This window comes from Danio aesculapii, chromosome 16 (assembly GCF_903798145.1).
Source record: "Danio aesculapii chromosome 16, fDanAes4.1, whole genome shotgun sequence".
Taxonomy (NCBI): Eukaryota; Metazoa; Chordata; class Actinopteri; order Cypriniformes; family Danionidae; genus Danio; species Danio aesculapii.
Genome location: NC_079450.1, coordinates 13883879 through 13898269, shown reverse-complemented (window position 1 = coordinate 13898269; position 14391 = coordinate 13883879). Strand labels below are relative to the sequence as shown.

Genomic DNA, 14391 nt, shown 5'->3' with positions numbered 1-14391 from the left:
GATGCCAGAGGTCAGAGGAGAATGGCCAGCTGATAGAAAGACAACAGTAACTCAAATAACCACTCGTTACAACTGAGGTATGCAGAAGAGCATCTCTAAAAGCACAACACGTCCAACTTTGAGGTGGATGGGCTACAGCAGCAGAAGACCACACTGGGTGCCACTTCCATCAGCTAAGAACAGGAAACTGAGGTTATCATTTGCACAGGCTCACCAAAATTGGACAATAGAAGATTGAAAAAGCGTAGCCTGGTTTGATGAGTCTTGATTTCTGCTGCCACATTCAGATGGTCGGGGCAGAATTTGGCGTCAACAGCATGAAAGCATGGATCCTTGTATTAACAGTTCAGGCTGGTAGTGGTGGTGAAATGGTGTGGGGGATATTTTCCTGGCACACTTTGGGCCCATTAGTACCAATTGAGCATTACCAATTGAACGCCACAGCCAACCTGAGTATTGTTGCTGACCATCTCCATCCCTTTATGACCACATCTTCTGATGGCTATTTCCAGCATATGCATCATCTCAGACTGGTTTCTTGAACATGACAATGAATTCACTGTACTCAAATGGCCTCCACAGTCACCAGTTCTCAATCCAATAGAGCACCTTTGGGATGTGGTGGAATGGGAGATTCGCATCATGAATGTGCAGCCGACAAATCTGCAGCAACTGCATGATCCTGTCATGTCATTATGGACCAAAATCTCTGAGGAATATTTCCAGTACCTTGTTGAATCTATGCCACGAAGGTTTACGGCAGTTTTGAAGGCAGAAGGAGGTCCAACCCTGTACTAGTAAGGTGTACCTAATAAAGTGACCGGCTGGTGTATAAGCATATAAAAACATTCATTCATTCATTTACTTTTCGGCTTAGTCCCTTTATAAATCTGGGGTCGCCACAGCGAAATGAACCGCCAACTTATCCAGCATATGTTTTATGCAGCGGATGCCCTTACAGTTGCAACCCATCACTGGGAAACACCCATACACTTCCATTCACACATTTACACTACTGGCAATTTAGCTTACCCAATTCACTTATAACGCATGTTTCTGGACTTGTGGGGGAAACCGGAGCACCTGAAGGAAACCCACGCGAACATGGGGAGAACATGCAAGCTCCACACAGAAATGCAAACTTACCCAGCTGAGACTCGAATCAGCGACCTTCTTGCTGTGAGGCGAGAGCACTACCCACTGCGCCACCGTGCTGCCCCATATATATATATATATATATATATAAAAACACATACCAATTATGTATACATCGGAAATCTATTTAATTTATTGAATCAATGCATTATATGGTACCTTTAAAGATTTTTATTCCTTAAGAACAGGCAAAATGGACTTCTATATTTTCTGAAACTTGGAACATAAGGGGTTAAGACAACAAAATCGCTCAACTGAAATTTTGGAATAAAAAAAATATTAAATATATGAATAAAATGTATTACCCTAAAAAATGTGGCCTTATTATTATTATTACTTTTTGATTGCCACCACATCATGCAAGTCTTCCAGGCCTGCTACTAAACAAGAATGATAAAGCTTACAAAAATCACAGCCTAACAAATGTCACAGAAAAAGCAAGAAAGAAAGTAGGAAACACAGTTCAACTATGGTGAATTTGTAAACTAGGCTAAGGTTCAGAAGTTGGAAACGGAGAGAGACAGAAAGAGTACGTGAGCAAGGTCAGGATACAGATTCTTTTTTGAGAGCGCTCTAAGAAAAGGAACAGCTGCATAGCGAGTAAACAACCAGATCAGGTTTCCGATTCTCTGATTTGATGGATCCAGGTTTGCTGATGCTGTGATTGATGTTTAGTAGTTCCATTATCCCAGCACACATACAATCATCCATGCAGGATTCTTGATAGTAGGATTTATTTGGATGGTTTAATTTATTGCTGTGCCTTCTGGTCAGTGTGTTAAAGGTGAGGTATGTACAGTATGTCATTGCTTTCATGCTTTGTCACTAAAGTCACCCAATGGATGCACAAAAAAACAATGTTAAACAGGTTGCCAAAAATCCTCTGCCCACCTGCCATTGGTTAATCAAAACAGATAGCACCGCCTCGTGTTTCCCCTATTGGTTCACCCTGTGTTGCTATACTTCAAATAAAGCAATATTTTGATGACACTGTTTTTACAATTTTTTAAGGAAATTAATGAAATATTCAGCCAACAATTATAATTATTTCATCATCAAACCTGTATGACGTACACTACCTGACAAAAGTCTTGTCACCTAGGAACAACAATCAATAACCTGACTTCTAGTTGATCATTTGATATCAGAAGCTTATATGAAAGGCAAAGGACTCTAGATTACACTTATTTTACCAAAATAAAATATGATCATGCCTTGATTTTTAATTATTTAATTAGGACAGTAAGGTCTGACTTTGCTTAGACAAAAGTCTTGTCACTTAACAGAAATAATGTACAGTATAGAATATAAAGTCATGATGCAGTGGAAAAAGAATTAATATTGTGTATGACTCCCATGAACTTGGAGGACTGCATCCATACATCTCCACAGTGCCTGAAATAACTTAATAATTAATAAAGTCATCTGGAATGGCAAAGAAAACGTTCTTGCAGGACTCCCAGAGTTCATCAAGATTCTTTGGATTCATCTTCAATGCCTCCTCCTTCATTTTACTCCAGACATGCTCGATAATGTTCATGTCTGGTGACTGGGCTGGCCAATCCTGGAGCATCTTGATCTTCTTTGCTTTCAATAACTTTGATGTGGAGGCTGAAGTATGTGAAGGAGTGCTATCCTGCTGAAGAATTCATGATGTGATTTATAATGTAATGGGCAGCACAAATGTCCAGCAGGCTGTTAATGTTGCCATCCACTCTGCAGATCTCTTGCACACTCCCATACCGAAGGTAACCCCAAACCATGATTTTTCCTTTACTAAACCTGACTGATTTCTATGAGAATCTTGGGTCCAAACGGGTTCCAATATGTCCTCAGCAGTATTTGTGATGATTGGGATGCAGTTCAACAGATGATTCATCTGAGTCATGATAACGAGAAAACTTATGTCGAGATCATGACAAAATAAAAGTCATGATAATGAGAAAACTTATGTCGAGATCACGACAAAATAAAAGTCATGATAACGAGAAAACTTATGTCGAGATCGCAACAAAATAAAAGTCATGATAACGAGAAAACTTATGTCGAGATCACGACAAAATAAAAGTCATGATAACGAGAAAGCTTATGTTGAGATCATGACAAAATAAAAGTCATGATCGCGAGAAAACAACTTTTTATGTCGAGATCACGACAAAATAAAAGTCATGATCACGAGAAAACATCTATTAGTTATGTCGAGATCATAAATAAAATTTGTGATCAGAAGAAAATGACTGTTACGTCGTGATCACGCAAAGATGACTTTGTTATGTCAAGATCACAAGAAAATGACTTTTTGTTCTGTCAAGATCACAGCAAAATAAAAGTTGTGATCAAGAGAAAGCAATTTTTTGTTCTGTCAAGATCACGACAAAATAAAAGTCTTGATCACACGAAAACAACTTTAAGTTATGTCGAGATCACGGCAAAATGAAAGCTGTGATTACGAGAAAACAAATTTTTAGTATGTTGTGATCACGACAAAATAAAAGTCATGATGATGAGAAAATGACTTTTTTATTATGATCACATAAAAATGACTTTTTGATATATCAAGATCATGACAAAATAAAAGTCATGATCACGAGAAAACAACTTTTGTTCTGTCAAGATCACGACAAAATAAATGTCATGATCATGTAAAGATCATGAAAAAAAAATAAAAGTCGTGGTCATGAGAAAATGACTTTTATTATGTCTTGATCATGCAATAATGACTTTTTGTTAAGATCACGACAAAAAAATCGTGATCATGAAAAAACTTTTTATTATGTCGTGATCACATGAAAATTACTTTATGTCAAGATCAAAACAAAATATAAGTCGCGATCACAAGGAAAACGATCACGAGAAAACAGCTTTTTCTTATATCGAGATCACAACAAAAAAAAGGTTGTGATCACTAGGATGAGTTATGTCAAGATCACAAGATAAGTCGTGATCATGAGAAATCAAGAGAGAAATATATTCGAATACATGACCTTCCTACTGAAGACAAAAAACTGCTGTGACTTGAAGAACTAATGTTCATATGATACCTGTCAATCACAGCATTGAATCCCTGTTGGCAATAGACAGCATCAGTCAGCAAGACCACCTCGCATTACACTGGAGAAACCAAAGACAACTAGGTTCTGCATTCATTTTACTTCGGCTTAGTCCCTTTTTTATCAGGGGTCGTCACAGCGGAATGAACTGCCAGCTATTCCAGCTTATGTATTACACAGGGGATGCACTTCCATCAGCAACCCAGTACTGGGAAACACCAATACACTCTTGCATTCACACACACTCATACACTACAGCCAATTATGTTTACACAATTCACCTATAGTGCTTGTCTTTCTACTGTGGGGGAAACTGGAGCACCCAGAGGAAACCCATGCAAACACAAATGCCAATTGGCCCAGCTGAGACTTGAACCAGTGATCTTGCTGTGAAGCGACAGTGCTAACCACTAAACCATCGCGCCGCCACAACTGTTTTTTTTTGCAAAATAAAATAAAATTAAATATCTTATATAAAAAATAATAGACTGATAAATTAATTATAATAAACCAAACTGAATATAAATAGACAATGGGATGTCGCTCAAATATTCTGCGTGTCTCTGTTCAGTGTCACCGTTTGACATTTTCACTTTAAACGGCTTCGCAAATGCACAGAGTGATAAATGCCAGAGCAGGTTCACAGAGACCTGTGTCTGACCTACATGCGGTGGGCTTCAACCACTGATTTATTTGTCCCACACATTATCATGCAAAGGCATTACACAATTCAGGCCACAGCTATAAGAAAATCTAGAGAAGACGAGAAAACGATCTGTGTGGATTCCTAAACAAGCTTCAAGTTCAGTTGCTGGGAATGGATGAGTACGTGAGAGATACGGAGAGGCTTCGGGAGAGATCCTTTTTGAGAGCGCTCTATAAAGAGAAACAGCTGCATGGTGGGTAAACAGCCGCGTCTGGTTTCTGATGTCTGATTTAATGGTTCAGGATTGCTGATCTCGGCCTTGACTCTGTTCCATCCCTGCACGCATGCGGTCCTGCATGGACGACAGCGAACTGTGCAACTCCTTACTGGAAATAAGTAAGATTTCAGTTTAGTCACTTCAGTTTCAGTTTCCTTTATTTTGTCATTCAAAGCACCACAGTAGATGTAATGCAGAATGAAAGGACATTACATGGACACTCAGCAGTAGCAGGGACTTTAAAAACAAATATTTATGAAGAACAACTTAGAAAGAGAAAACACTAAAATAACCTAATTAATTGTTTTTTTTAAGTTCATCAGTGTTTAAAAATATAGACATTCAGTTGAAGTCAAAATGATTCGCCCTCCAGTGGTTTATTTTTTCTGTTTCAAATATTTCCCAAATGATGTTTAACAGAGCAAGGAAATGTTCACAGTATGTCTGATAATATTTTTTCTTCTGGAGAAAGTCTTATTTGTTTTATTTTGGCTAGAATAAAAGCAGTTTTTAATTTTTTTAAATCATTTTAAGGTTGATATTATTAGCCCCTTCATTTTCTACAAAGCAAAAAATCATTATACAATGATTTGCCTAATTACCCTAACTTGCCTAGTTAACCTAATTAACATAGTTAAGCCTTGAAATGTCACTTTAAGCTAAATATAGTATTAGTTAAAAAAAGAATCGGTTATTAAAACTATTATATTTAGAAATGTGCTGAAAAAAAATCTTCAAAAGAGCTTTCCCACTTGCACTTTTGGTCTGCACCCGGGTTCGTTTAAAGTCAGAGATTGGTATGTTTGGCTAGTGTGAACGCTGTCTTCTGAACTTGATTGCATATCTGCAAACCATACCCAGGTCTGCCTGAAAGAGGTGGTCTGGGGTACGGTTAGCGCAAACTCCAGTATGGTTCACTTCTGATATGAATGCATTCATTCATTCATTTTGCTTCGGCTTAGTCCCTTTATTCATCAGGGGTCACCACAGCGGAATGAACCGGCAACTTATCCTGCATATGTTTTACACAGCGGCTGCCCTTACAGCTGCAACCAAGTACAGGAAAACACCCATACACTCTCACGTTCACACACATACACTTAGCTTACCCAATTCACCTATACTGCATGTTTTTGCATGTCATGACTGTGGGGGAAACTGGAGCATGTAGAAGAAACCCACGTGAACATGGGGAGAACATGCAAACTCCACACAGAAATGCCAACTAGCTCAGCTGGGACTCGAACCAGCAACCTTCTTGCTGTGAGATGACAGTTCTAACCACTGAGCCACCGTGTCACTCTGACATGAATGTAATCGTACCAAATAACAGAAGTGAACTACTGTTGATGACAAAGAATTCGGTTGACATGATGAACATAATTCATAATTCCAAGAAGAGCAGGAAGGGTTTAGTTCTATTAGAATTTTGGTGAAAATAAAAAATAAAAAGTGTCACCTACTCTCTCAGAAATAAAGGTATGCTAGCTGTCACTGGGGTGGTACCTTAAAGATCCATATTAATACATTAAGGGTAAAAATTAGTACCTAAATAGTACAAAAGTGTTCCTCTTAAAATTTTTAGGTACTAATTTATACTTTTTAGGGCACCAATATGGACCCTTTAAGTACAAATGTGCACCTATTGAAAATGTATCACCCCAGTGACATCTCGCGTACCTTTATTTCTGAGAGTGTAGAAACAGCTGTACACATCAACAGCAGCTTAATACAAAGGGTTTAGAAGAAAAAAAGACAGCTAACCAGCTAGAAAGGTGGCAAGGAGGGGGGGGGGGGGGGTGTTGGTAATCAAACTTGGGTTTGGACCAGATAATCAAACCAAGCGTGAAAGCATCTTCAGGATGTTCTGTTTCAGTATGTTGATGTACCTCCAACTGAAAAAGAATATTGAGTAGGGGCAGGCCATTATTTTTGCACATCATTTTCTTGTTGGGGCATAATTAAGTATATTGTAGCTGAATGCATCAAACTGACATCAACAGAGATTAACCGCCACACCAAACGCAGAAGCAATGGTCAGATTTTGATTGAAGATTACTAAACCACACTTTTTTAAAATGGATAAACTTTAAAAGACTTTAAAAGCAAACTGATTTCACATGGACTTTAAATGTCATCTTTATTTGTGTGTCAAAGCAGCTTTAGACAGATTAGGAAAATAAAAATAAAACACTATAATATTTCAGATTGTGGAACATTTTAGCTTACCGGTCAGAAATCAGAGTGATGGTAGAATGCTGGTGTAGTTTAATACAAATGTCTCTGTGGAAGGATGATCCGCTTGAAGGATAGTTCACCCAAAAATGAAAATGACCTCATCATTTATTCTCCCTCATGAGATTTTAAACCTTTACAAGTTTCTTTCTTCTGTTGAACACAAAAGAAGACATTTTGAAGAATGCTGGCTGATGGTTCCCATTGACTTTTATATTACTATGGAAAGTCAATGGGTCCCAGCAACCAGCATTTTTTAAAATAACTTCTTTGGTGTTCAATAGAAGAAAGAAACTCAAATAGGTTACAAACAAGTAATAAAAATGAGTAAATCATGAAAGAATTTTCATTTTCAAATGCACTATTGCAAAATAGAGCATATTTTGTAGGTATGCTGTACAAAGTCTGATCTGTCTGGGAGTTACCAGCACGTTCACTTTGCCCAACTGGATTAAAGTTACATAACGAAAGTGCTATTCCGAACACAGGCGCATGCATGGCCGCTCTTTGGTCATGAGTAAATAGCTCTTGTAAAATATTCCTCTCTTGATACACACAACAGGTGCTTTAACACCACTGCATGTTTTGTCTTCTGCGGTCAACCTTTCCTGTCCATTCATCCCCATGCTAGGACTCTAGACAGACTCCGCAGCAGTACACAGAAACAAAGCTACACTTAATATTCTGACTGATTGTAAAATTTTTATTTTAAATAAATAAATAAATAAAGTATGTATGTATGTATGTATGTATATATTAGTACAGTAAACATACAAACGAGATTTACAGATACTTCAATTCAGAGCGAATGAATCATTGACAAGATGCACTCACCGGCAACTTTATTAGGTACACTTTACTAGTACCAGGTTGGACCCCCTTTTACCTTCAGAACTGCCTTAATCCTTCGTGGCATTGATGTAACAACATACTGGAAATATTCCTCAGAGATTTCAGTCTATGTTGACATGATAGCATCACACAGTTTATGCAGAGTTGTCGGCTGCACATCCATGATGCGAATCCCTTGATTCACTACATTAGGTGCTCTATTGGATTGGGTTCTGGTGAGTGTTGTAGCCATTTGAGTACAGTGAACTCATTGCCATGTTAAAGAAACCAGTCTGCGATGATTCACGCTTTATGATGTGGCATGTTATTCTGGTGGAAGTAGCCATCAGAAGATGGGTACACTGTGGTCATAAAAGGATGGACATGGTCAGTAACTGCTGGGCCCAAAGTGTGTCAAGAAAACATCCCCCACACCACTGTGTGAATTGTAGCTTTAGTTTCCTGTTGTTAGCTGACAGGAGTGGCACCAGGTGTGGTCTTCTGCTGCTGTAGCCCATCCGCCTCAAGGTTGGACATGTTGTGTGTTCAGAGATGCTCTTCTGCATACCTCTGTTGTAACAGGTGGTTATTTTAGTTACTGTTGCCTTTCTATTAACTCGAACTAGTCAGGCCATTCTCCATTGACCTCTGGCATCAACAAGGCATTTGCGCTCACATAACTGCGGCTCACTGAATATTTTCTGTTTCGAACCATTCTCTGTAAACCCTAGAGATGGTTGTGCGTGAAAATCAGCAGTTTCTGAAATACTCAGACCAGCCCGTCTGGAACCAACGACCACACCATGTTCAAAGTCACTCAAATCCCCTTTCTTCCCCATTCTGATGCTCAGTTTGAACTACAGCAGATCGTCTCGACCATGTCTACATGCCTAATTGAATTGAGTTGCTGCCATGTGATTGGCTGGTTAGAAATTTGTGTAAACAAGCAGTTGGACTGGTGTACCTAATAAAGTGGCAGGCAAAGATAGATAGATAGATAGATAGATAGATAGATAGATAGATAGATAGATAGATAGATAGATAGATAGATAGATAGATAGATAGATAGATAGATAGATAGATAGATAGATAGATAGATAGATAGATAGATAGATAGATAATGTAATGAACAGAAAAACTATAAAAATATTAGTTCAACATTGCTCTATTGCTTGAAAACACATTTTTGCCATTTACCCGTACATGGATAGATGGGCAGATGAAGACAAGACAGAAAGACCGACAGATAGATAGATAGAGTCTAATACTAATGACACTGGACTGCATTTGATAATTTAATGTTTTATTATATTTGTAGAACTGTAAAGTTCAAATAAAAAAATAAAGAATACAAAACGCTCATAATCTGTTTTGACAATGATATTCTATTACAGACTATATATATATTAAGGTCTATTGCCTATAATGATATCAATGCATATTCTGATTTCTATATTTATTTAGAAATACCCATGCAGATGAGCAAACAAACAACTCAATATGATACGCAATATGGTTTCCACTCACAAAACGGCATCAGATTTTTGTGCATCACAATAATAAGTCTTTCGGACATGAATGAACATACCCTATACATTCCAATTTGGAAAAAGAGCAGATTGAATATTGCGCCAATATGGCAAAATGATAAATCCACAAACTCTCTCAGATGCTGAGGACGGTTCAGAATTAAACACAAAGACTTTAGTATTCAAGAGATGGATTCTTACATCAGCAAAAAAGTCCTGTGATTGAATAAATCACCCTCAGATGACTTCACCAACGATAGATAGTGCACAAGTATGCATGGTCCTTTTCCAAAATCTGAATCTTCCTCCATTTGATCTTCATCTGGAGTTGAATATTTTGAGGCAGCGATTGAAAAACTCCACTTCCAGTGCAGTCTCAGATCTGCTGCTTAATCGAAGGAAAGAGACACAATTCTAAGTGTGAACTAGGCTTGAGGCTGTGTTCTGTGTATATTTATATATGTGTGTGTGTGTGTACCTCAGTGTACAGTGGAGGAGGGGGGAGATGATGATGAATCTGCATGAAGATAGGACTGTCATCCTCATCATAATCATCCAGGAGAGGAATAAACGAACTATCCATGCGGTTGGAGATGTTGCTGTAGCTGGGTGGAGAAGACGGCAGTGACACGCAGGTACTAGAGGCGCTCTCCTGGCTGCTCATGCTGCTGGTGCGACTGTTCATGCCATTGTAGGGGATCGTCCCAATGACCAGGGGCAGTTCTAGGATCAGCTTTTCACTTCCTGGGATGTGCAAGTAGATCTAGATACCAGAGAGAGAGAGCATAGATGTTAAACTCTGATCTGGTTGAGTGTGAGGTGTCTGCATTGATTATTAAAGCAACACTCCACTTTTTTTGGAAATAGGCTCTTTTCACTAGTCAACTTAAGTTGAATAGATGAGTTTTAGCAGTTTTGAATCTAATCAGCCGATCTTCTGGTCTGGAGGGAGGACTTTAGCTTAGCTTAGCATAATTCATTGAATCAGATTAGACCATTAGCATCTCCTTCAAAGAAATGTACAAAAGCCATGGTATGGCAGCAAAGTTCCTTTATTATTATGCTGGAATGAGAGTGTTGACCTTATTCTGAAATGAAAGAATTACGTTTACATAACATGCTCTTTTTTTTGGCTTAAAGTCACTAGAAGTGAATAAGATTGGAAGTCTCAAGCCAATAAGGTTCTAATGTATATGCTTATTCTTATATGAAGAATAGATTAAATGTTTTTTTAAACATATTGACCTAAAAAATAGCAACTTTTCATTTTCTGTTAATCCTAGTATTTATCTTAATTATCTCTACTGAGTAATTATCAAAACTTTCTTTTTGTTTAGAGCTATGCTAATGGTCTAATCTGATTCAATGATTTATGCTTAGCTAAGCTAAAAGGGCTCCCTCCAGACCCGGAGATCAGCTAAATGGATTCAAAAATAGTAATACTCAACTGTTCAACTTTAGGGAAGTTGTACAATTAGCATACCCCACCCTTAATGTTTCTTTAAGAATATAACTCACCCTTAGAGAGTAGTCAACGTGAATAATGTCACAGCCCAAGATGGTGGGCTTCAGCTTGGGCACACGGAGGACTCTGCCCTGCCAAATATCACCCATGCCAGAGATGATGTGGTTTCCCCTGACAGAGGTCAGTTTCTCTTCAAACACTTTGGTGCGACCATTGGCCAGGTAAATGTGCTTGGCTATGATGGCTGCTTTGGGAATGACAATCCGAGAGCTGGTGTTCTCGAACTGAGCATCGATGCAAATTTCTTCTCCTTCGCAGTAACCCTTTCGGCCTATGCTAGCAGTTATTGAAACGCTGCCATCGGGAATAAACATGCAGGTGACTTTCTTCTGTTCGATCCTTTAACCGGAGCCTACAATGAAGCAGAAAGTACTAAATTACTATTTCATGTTTGAATTCTATTCATATTTTTAAACATATCTGTGACAAGTCAGGGATTAATCACCATGAGCTCTTGAGTGTTCACATCAATGGGTTCCACCACCTCGAAATATCGCTTGCATTCTGCAAACGTCTGGGATGATTTCTCCATGATTGCCCTCACGTAGTACTGGACTGAGCCAAACTTCCCCTCATAAGAGGAAACTAAGCACCTAGAGATTTAGCATTAAAAATAATAATGTTAGAAATACACAAACACATATTTTTAGGAACAGTAATGATGAATTTCTAAACAAAAACCCACCCTGACTGTGGAAGCTCAAACCCAAACATGAATTCGTATCTGTTTCCAGGCCTAAGAGTGATGGAGCCTTCTTCATCTGTGGAGAAGAGATTGTGTTGTGAAGAGATAATCATTTTAAACCAATCATTAAAAAACTTCACATCTTTTAAATTTTCGCAAACACACAGAAAGTTTATAAAAAAAAACTGTATTTCAACTTAAAATGGCCCCCTTCCCACAAATAATCACGAGGTCAAGGTTAGGCCTTTGTCGTTAAACCATGGTAACCACAAAACAATGAATGCTATATAAAACATAGTTCATATTTGTTTTAAAACGTTTTAGTGACAATAAAAATAAGATTTAAAGTTTATTCAAACTCCGCTAAGAAGATTTAAAGTTTATTCAGACCACGCTAAATAGCCAAGCCTTTATTTAGCAACAGTGAGTGCGTAACTGCTGCGCTTTCTGCCTAGTCACTTTCATATATTGTAGATTTTAACAATTTTATTACAACTTATTACATTATTTTTATTCAAGATAAATTTAAGAAAGCTGGTAGTTCATTTTGACCGCCAAAAAATATCATTTGAAGTGTCGCACAAATTTAGACGGCGTCCGGAAATTCCGGACAGGAAAAGTTGACTGAATTCACACGGAGCAGAGTTTGTCTCACCTGTTGTTGACTGATGATCAAGATGAAGAATTTCTTCATATTTCAGGTACTCAATCTCCTCGCTGCAGTGCAGTTTTCCCTTTTTATAATTGACTTTAGCGCATCCGACTCCGAACAGTTTGACGGCAGAGACCTTTAGCAGCTCCGCCACCTCCACGATCACCCGCCCGGCCACTTTATCTCCGCTGCTGTACGCGATCTTGTTCGGGTCACTCATTTGAACCTCGAAGGCCTTGGGTTTCTTCGTCAGTACGCCCATTTTGCTTTTTAATTAGTGTATTTTAAATATTACGTCAGATACTCAAATTAAAGGTCTCTTCTGAGTTCTTTTTAAAGTGAATGAATCAGTTGCGCAACAAGCTCACCATTACGTTCTGGTTTTATCTATTATAATACTATTTTAGATGTTTTGGAAATCTGTTGGTGACTCTGGTCTGTCGGTAAACACTTAGTGGGAGTGGGTGGTTATATACTTCACACGGCCGCTCTGATGATGATGTGAGCTGGACACAGATATGGGCATCAGTGCTGGACACCCACATGCGCCCCGTGGATCGCTCCACGCGCGTCACTCTCATAGGACACACGGGCTGTTTGCCTTCATTCGGGCCAATGGCAGTCTGTCCAGAGCGCGTGGACAGCTCATGGGTAAGGGGCAGGAGTCGACGAGGAGGTGGAGTAATTATATGGAGCAGAGGTGGAGAATGAATGCGCACTGCATGCGCACATGATCCAAAACAATGTTAGATGGACTGTCTCACGTGTGGCATATGCATAATAGAGCGGGTTTCTTTATGCATAAGAAATTTATTTGTTCCTGGCACCAAACATTCAAGCGTTTACCCACTGGCCAAACAAAAAAGAACACGAGTTTAGACATAAACCACATTGGTCTAGTATTTTTGCAAAATTACCCTAGAGTACCATGTAAATGCATGTTAAATATAAGTACTGCATACAATACTTTACTGCCCCTGGTACTGCTGCAGTAAGCGCATATACCATAGCAGCAAATGATTACCTAATGCATTTGCAATATGGTATTTAAATTGTTCTTCAGGTAATGCCATGGTGCTTGATATAGAATACTATGACATCATCACCCTAAGACACCATGGTATAACCGTGGTTTGTGGCCAAAAACTACAACTTTACCTTGAAGCATGTTCACAATTCCACTGTATTGCCCAGTTATACGTCAAAAAAACATGGTGTTATCCAAATAAATGGTTAAAATACTATGGTGCTGCTTTGGTATATTTAAAAACATGACATTTTCCCAGTACCTGTTCAAATACCAAGGTACTGATCTGGCGCATGCCTAGAAATCAAGGTATTAAAACTACAATATTAGATTGATGCATGTTTAAAATACTATGGCGTTGCACTAAAATGTGTAAAAACCATAGTATTATCCAAGTAAATAGTCTAGATACAATAGTGCTGCTTTGGTATATGTCTGAAAACATAAAATGATCACAGTATTTGTCAAAATACCATGGTGCTGATGTGATACATGTCTAGAAACCATGGTATTACCGTGGTATGTGGCCAGAAACTGCAATATTTTATTGAAACATGTCCAAAAATGTATGGTATGATGGTCCTTATGTCCAAAAACTATATTATCCCTTTACCAGACAAAATACCATTGCATTTGTCCAGATTTGTGGCATTATTCTGGCAAATATTAGACTACCATGACATACAGCTTCCAAAATTGTGGTATAACCCTGGTTCTACCAAAACAACAACAAAATAATGCTAAATTACTCTGGTAGATGCCACTGTATTGCCCTGATA

General features: G+C 38.4%; 1 protein-coding gene across 1 annotated transcript; it reads right to left on the bottom strand.

Annotated features, from left to right (window-relative positions):
- Nucleotides 1–9480: 9480 nt before the first annotated feature.
- On the bottom strand, nt 9481–13045 carry txnipb (thioredoxin interacting protein b). The gene is given in 7 exon segments (XM_056475915.1): nt 9481–10111; nt 10202–10486; nt 11242–11585; nt 11588–11600; nt 11694–11841; nt 11934–12009; nt 12589–13045. Coding segments are annotated over 7 exon segments (1137 nt in total). The 5' UTR covers nt 12848–13045; the 3' UTR covers nt 9481–10099.
- Between the last annotated feature and the right edge of the window lie 1346 nt (nt 13046–14391).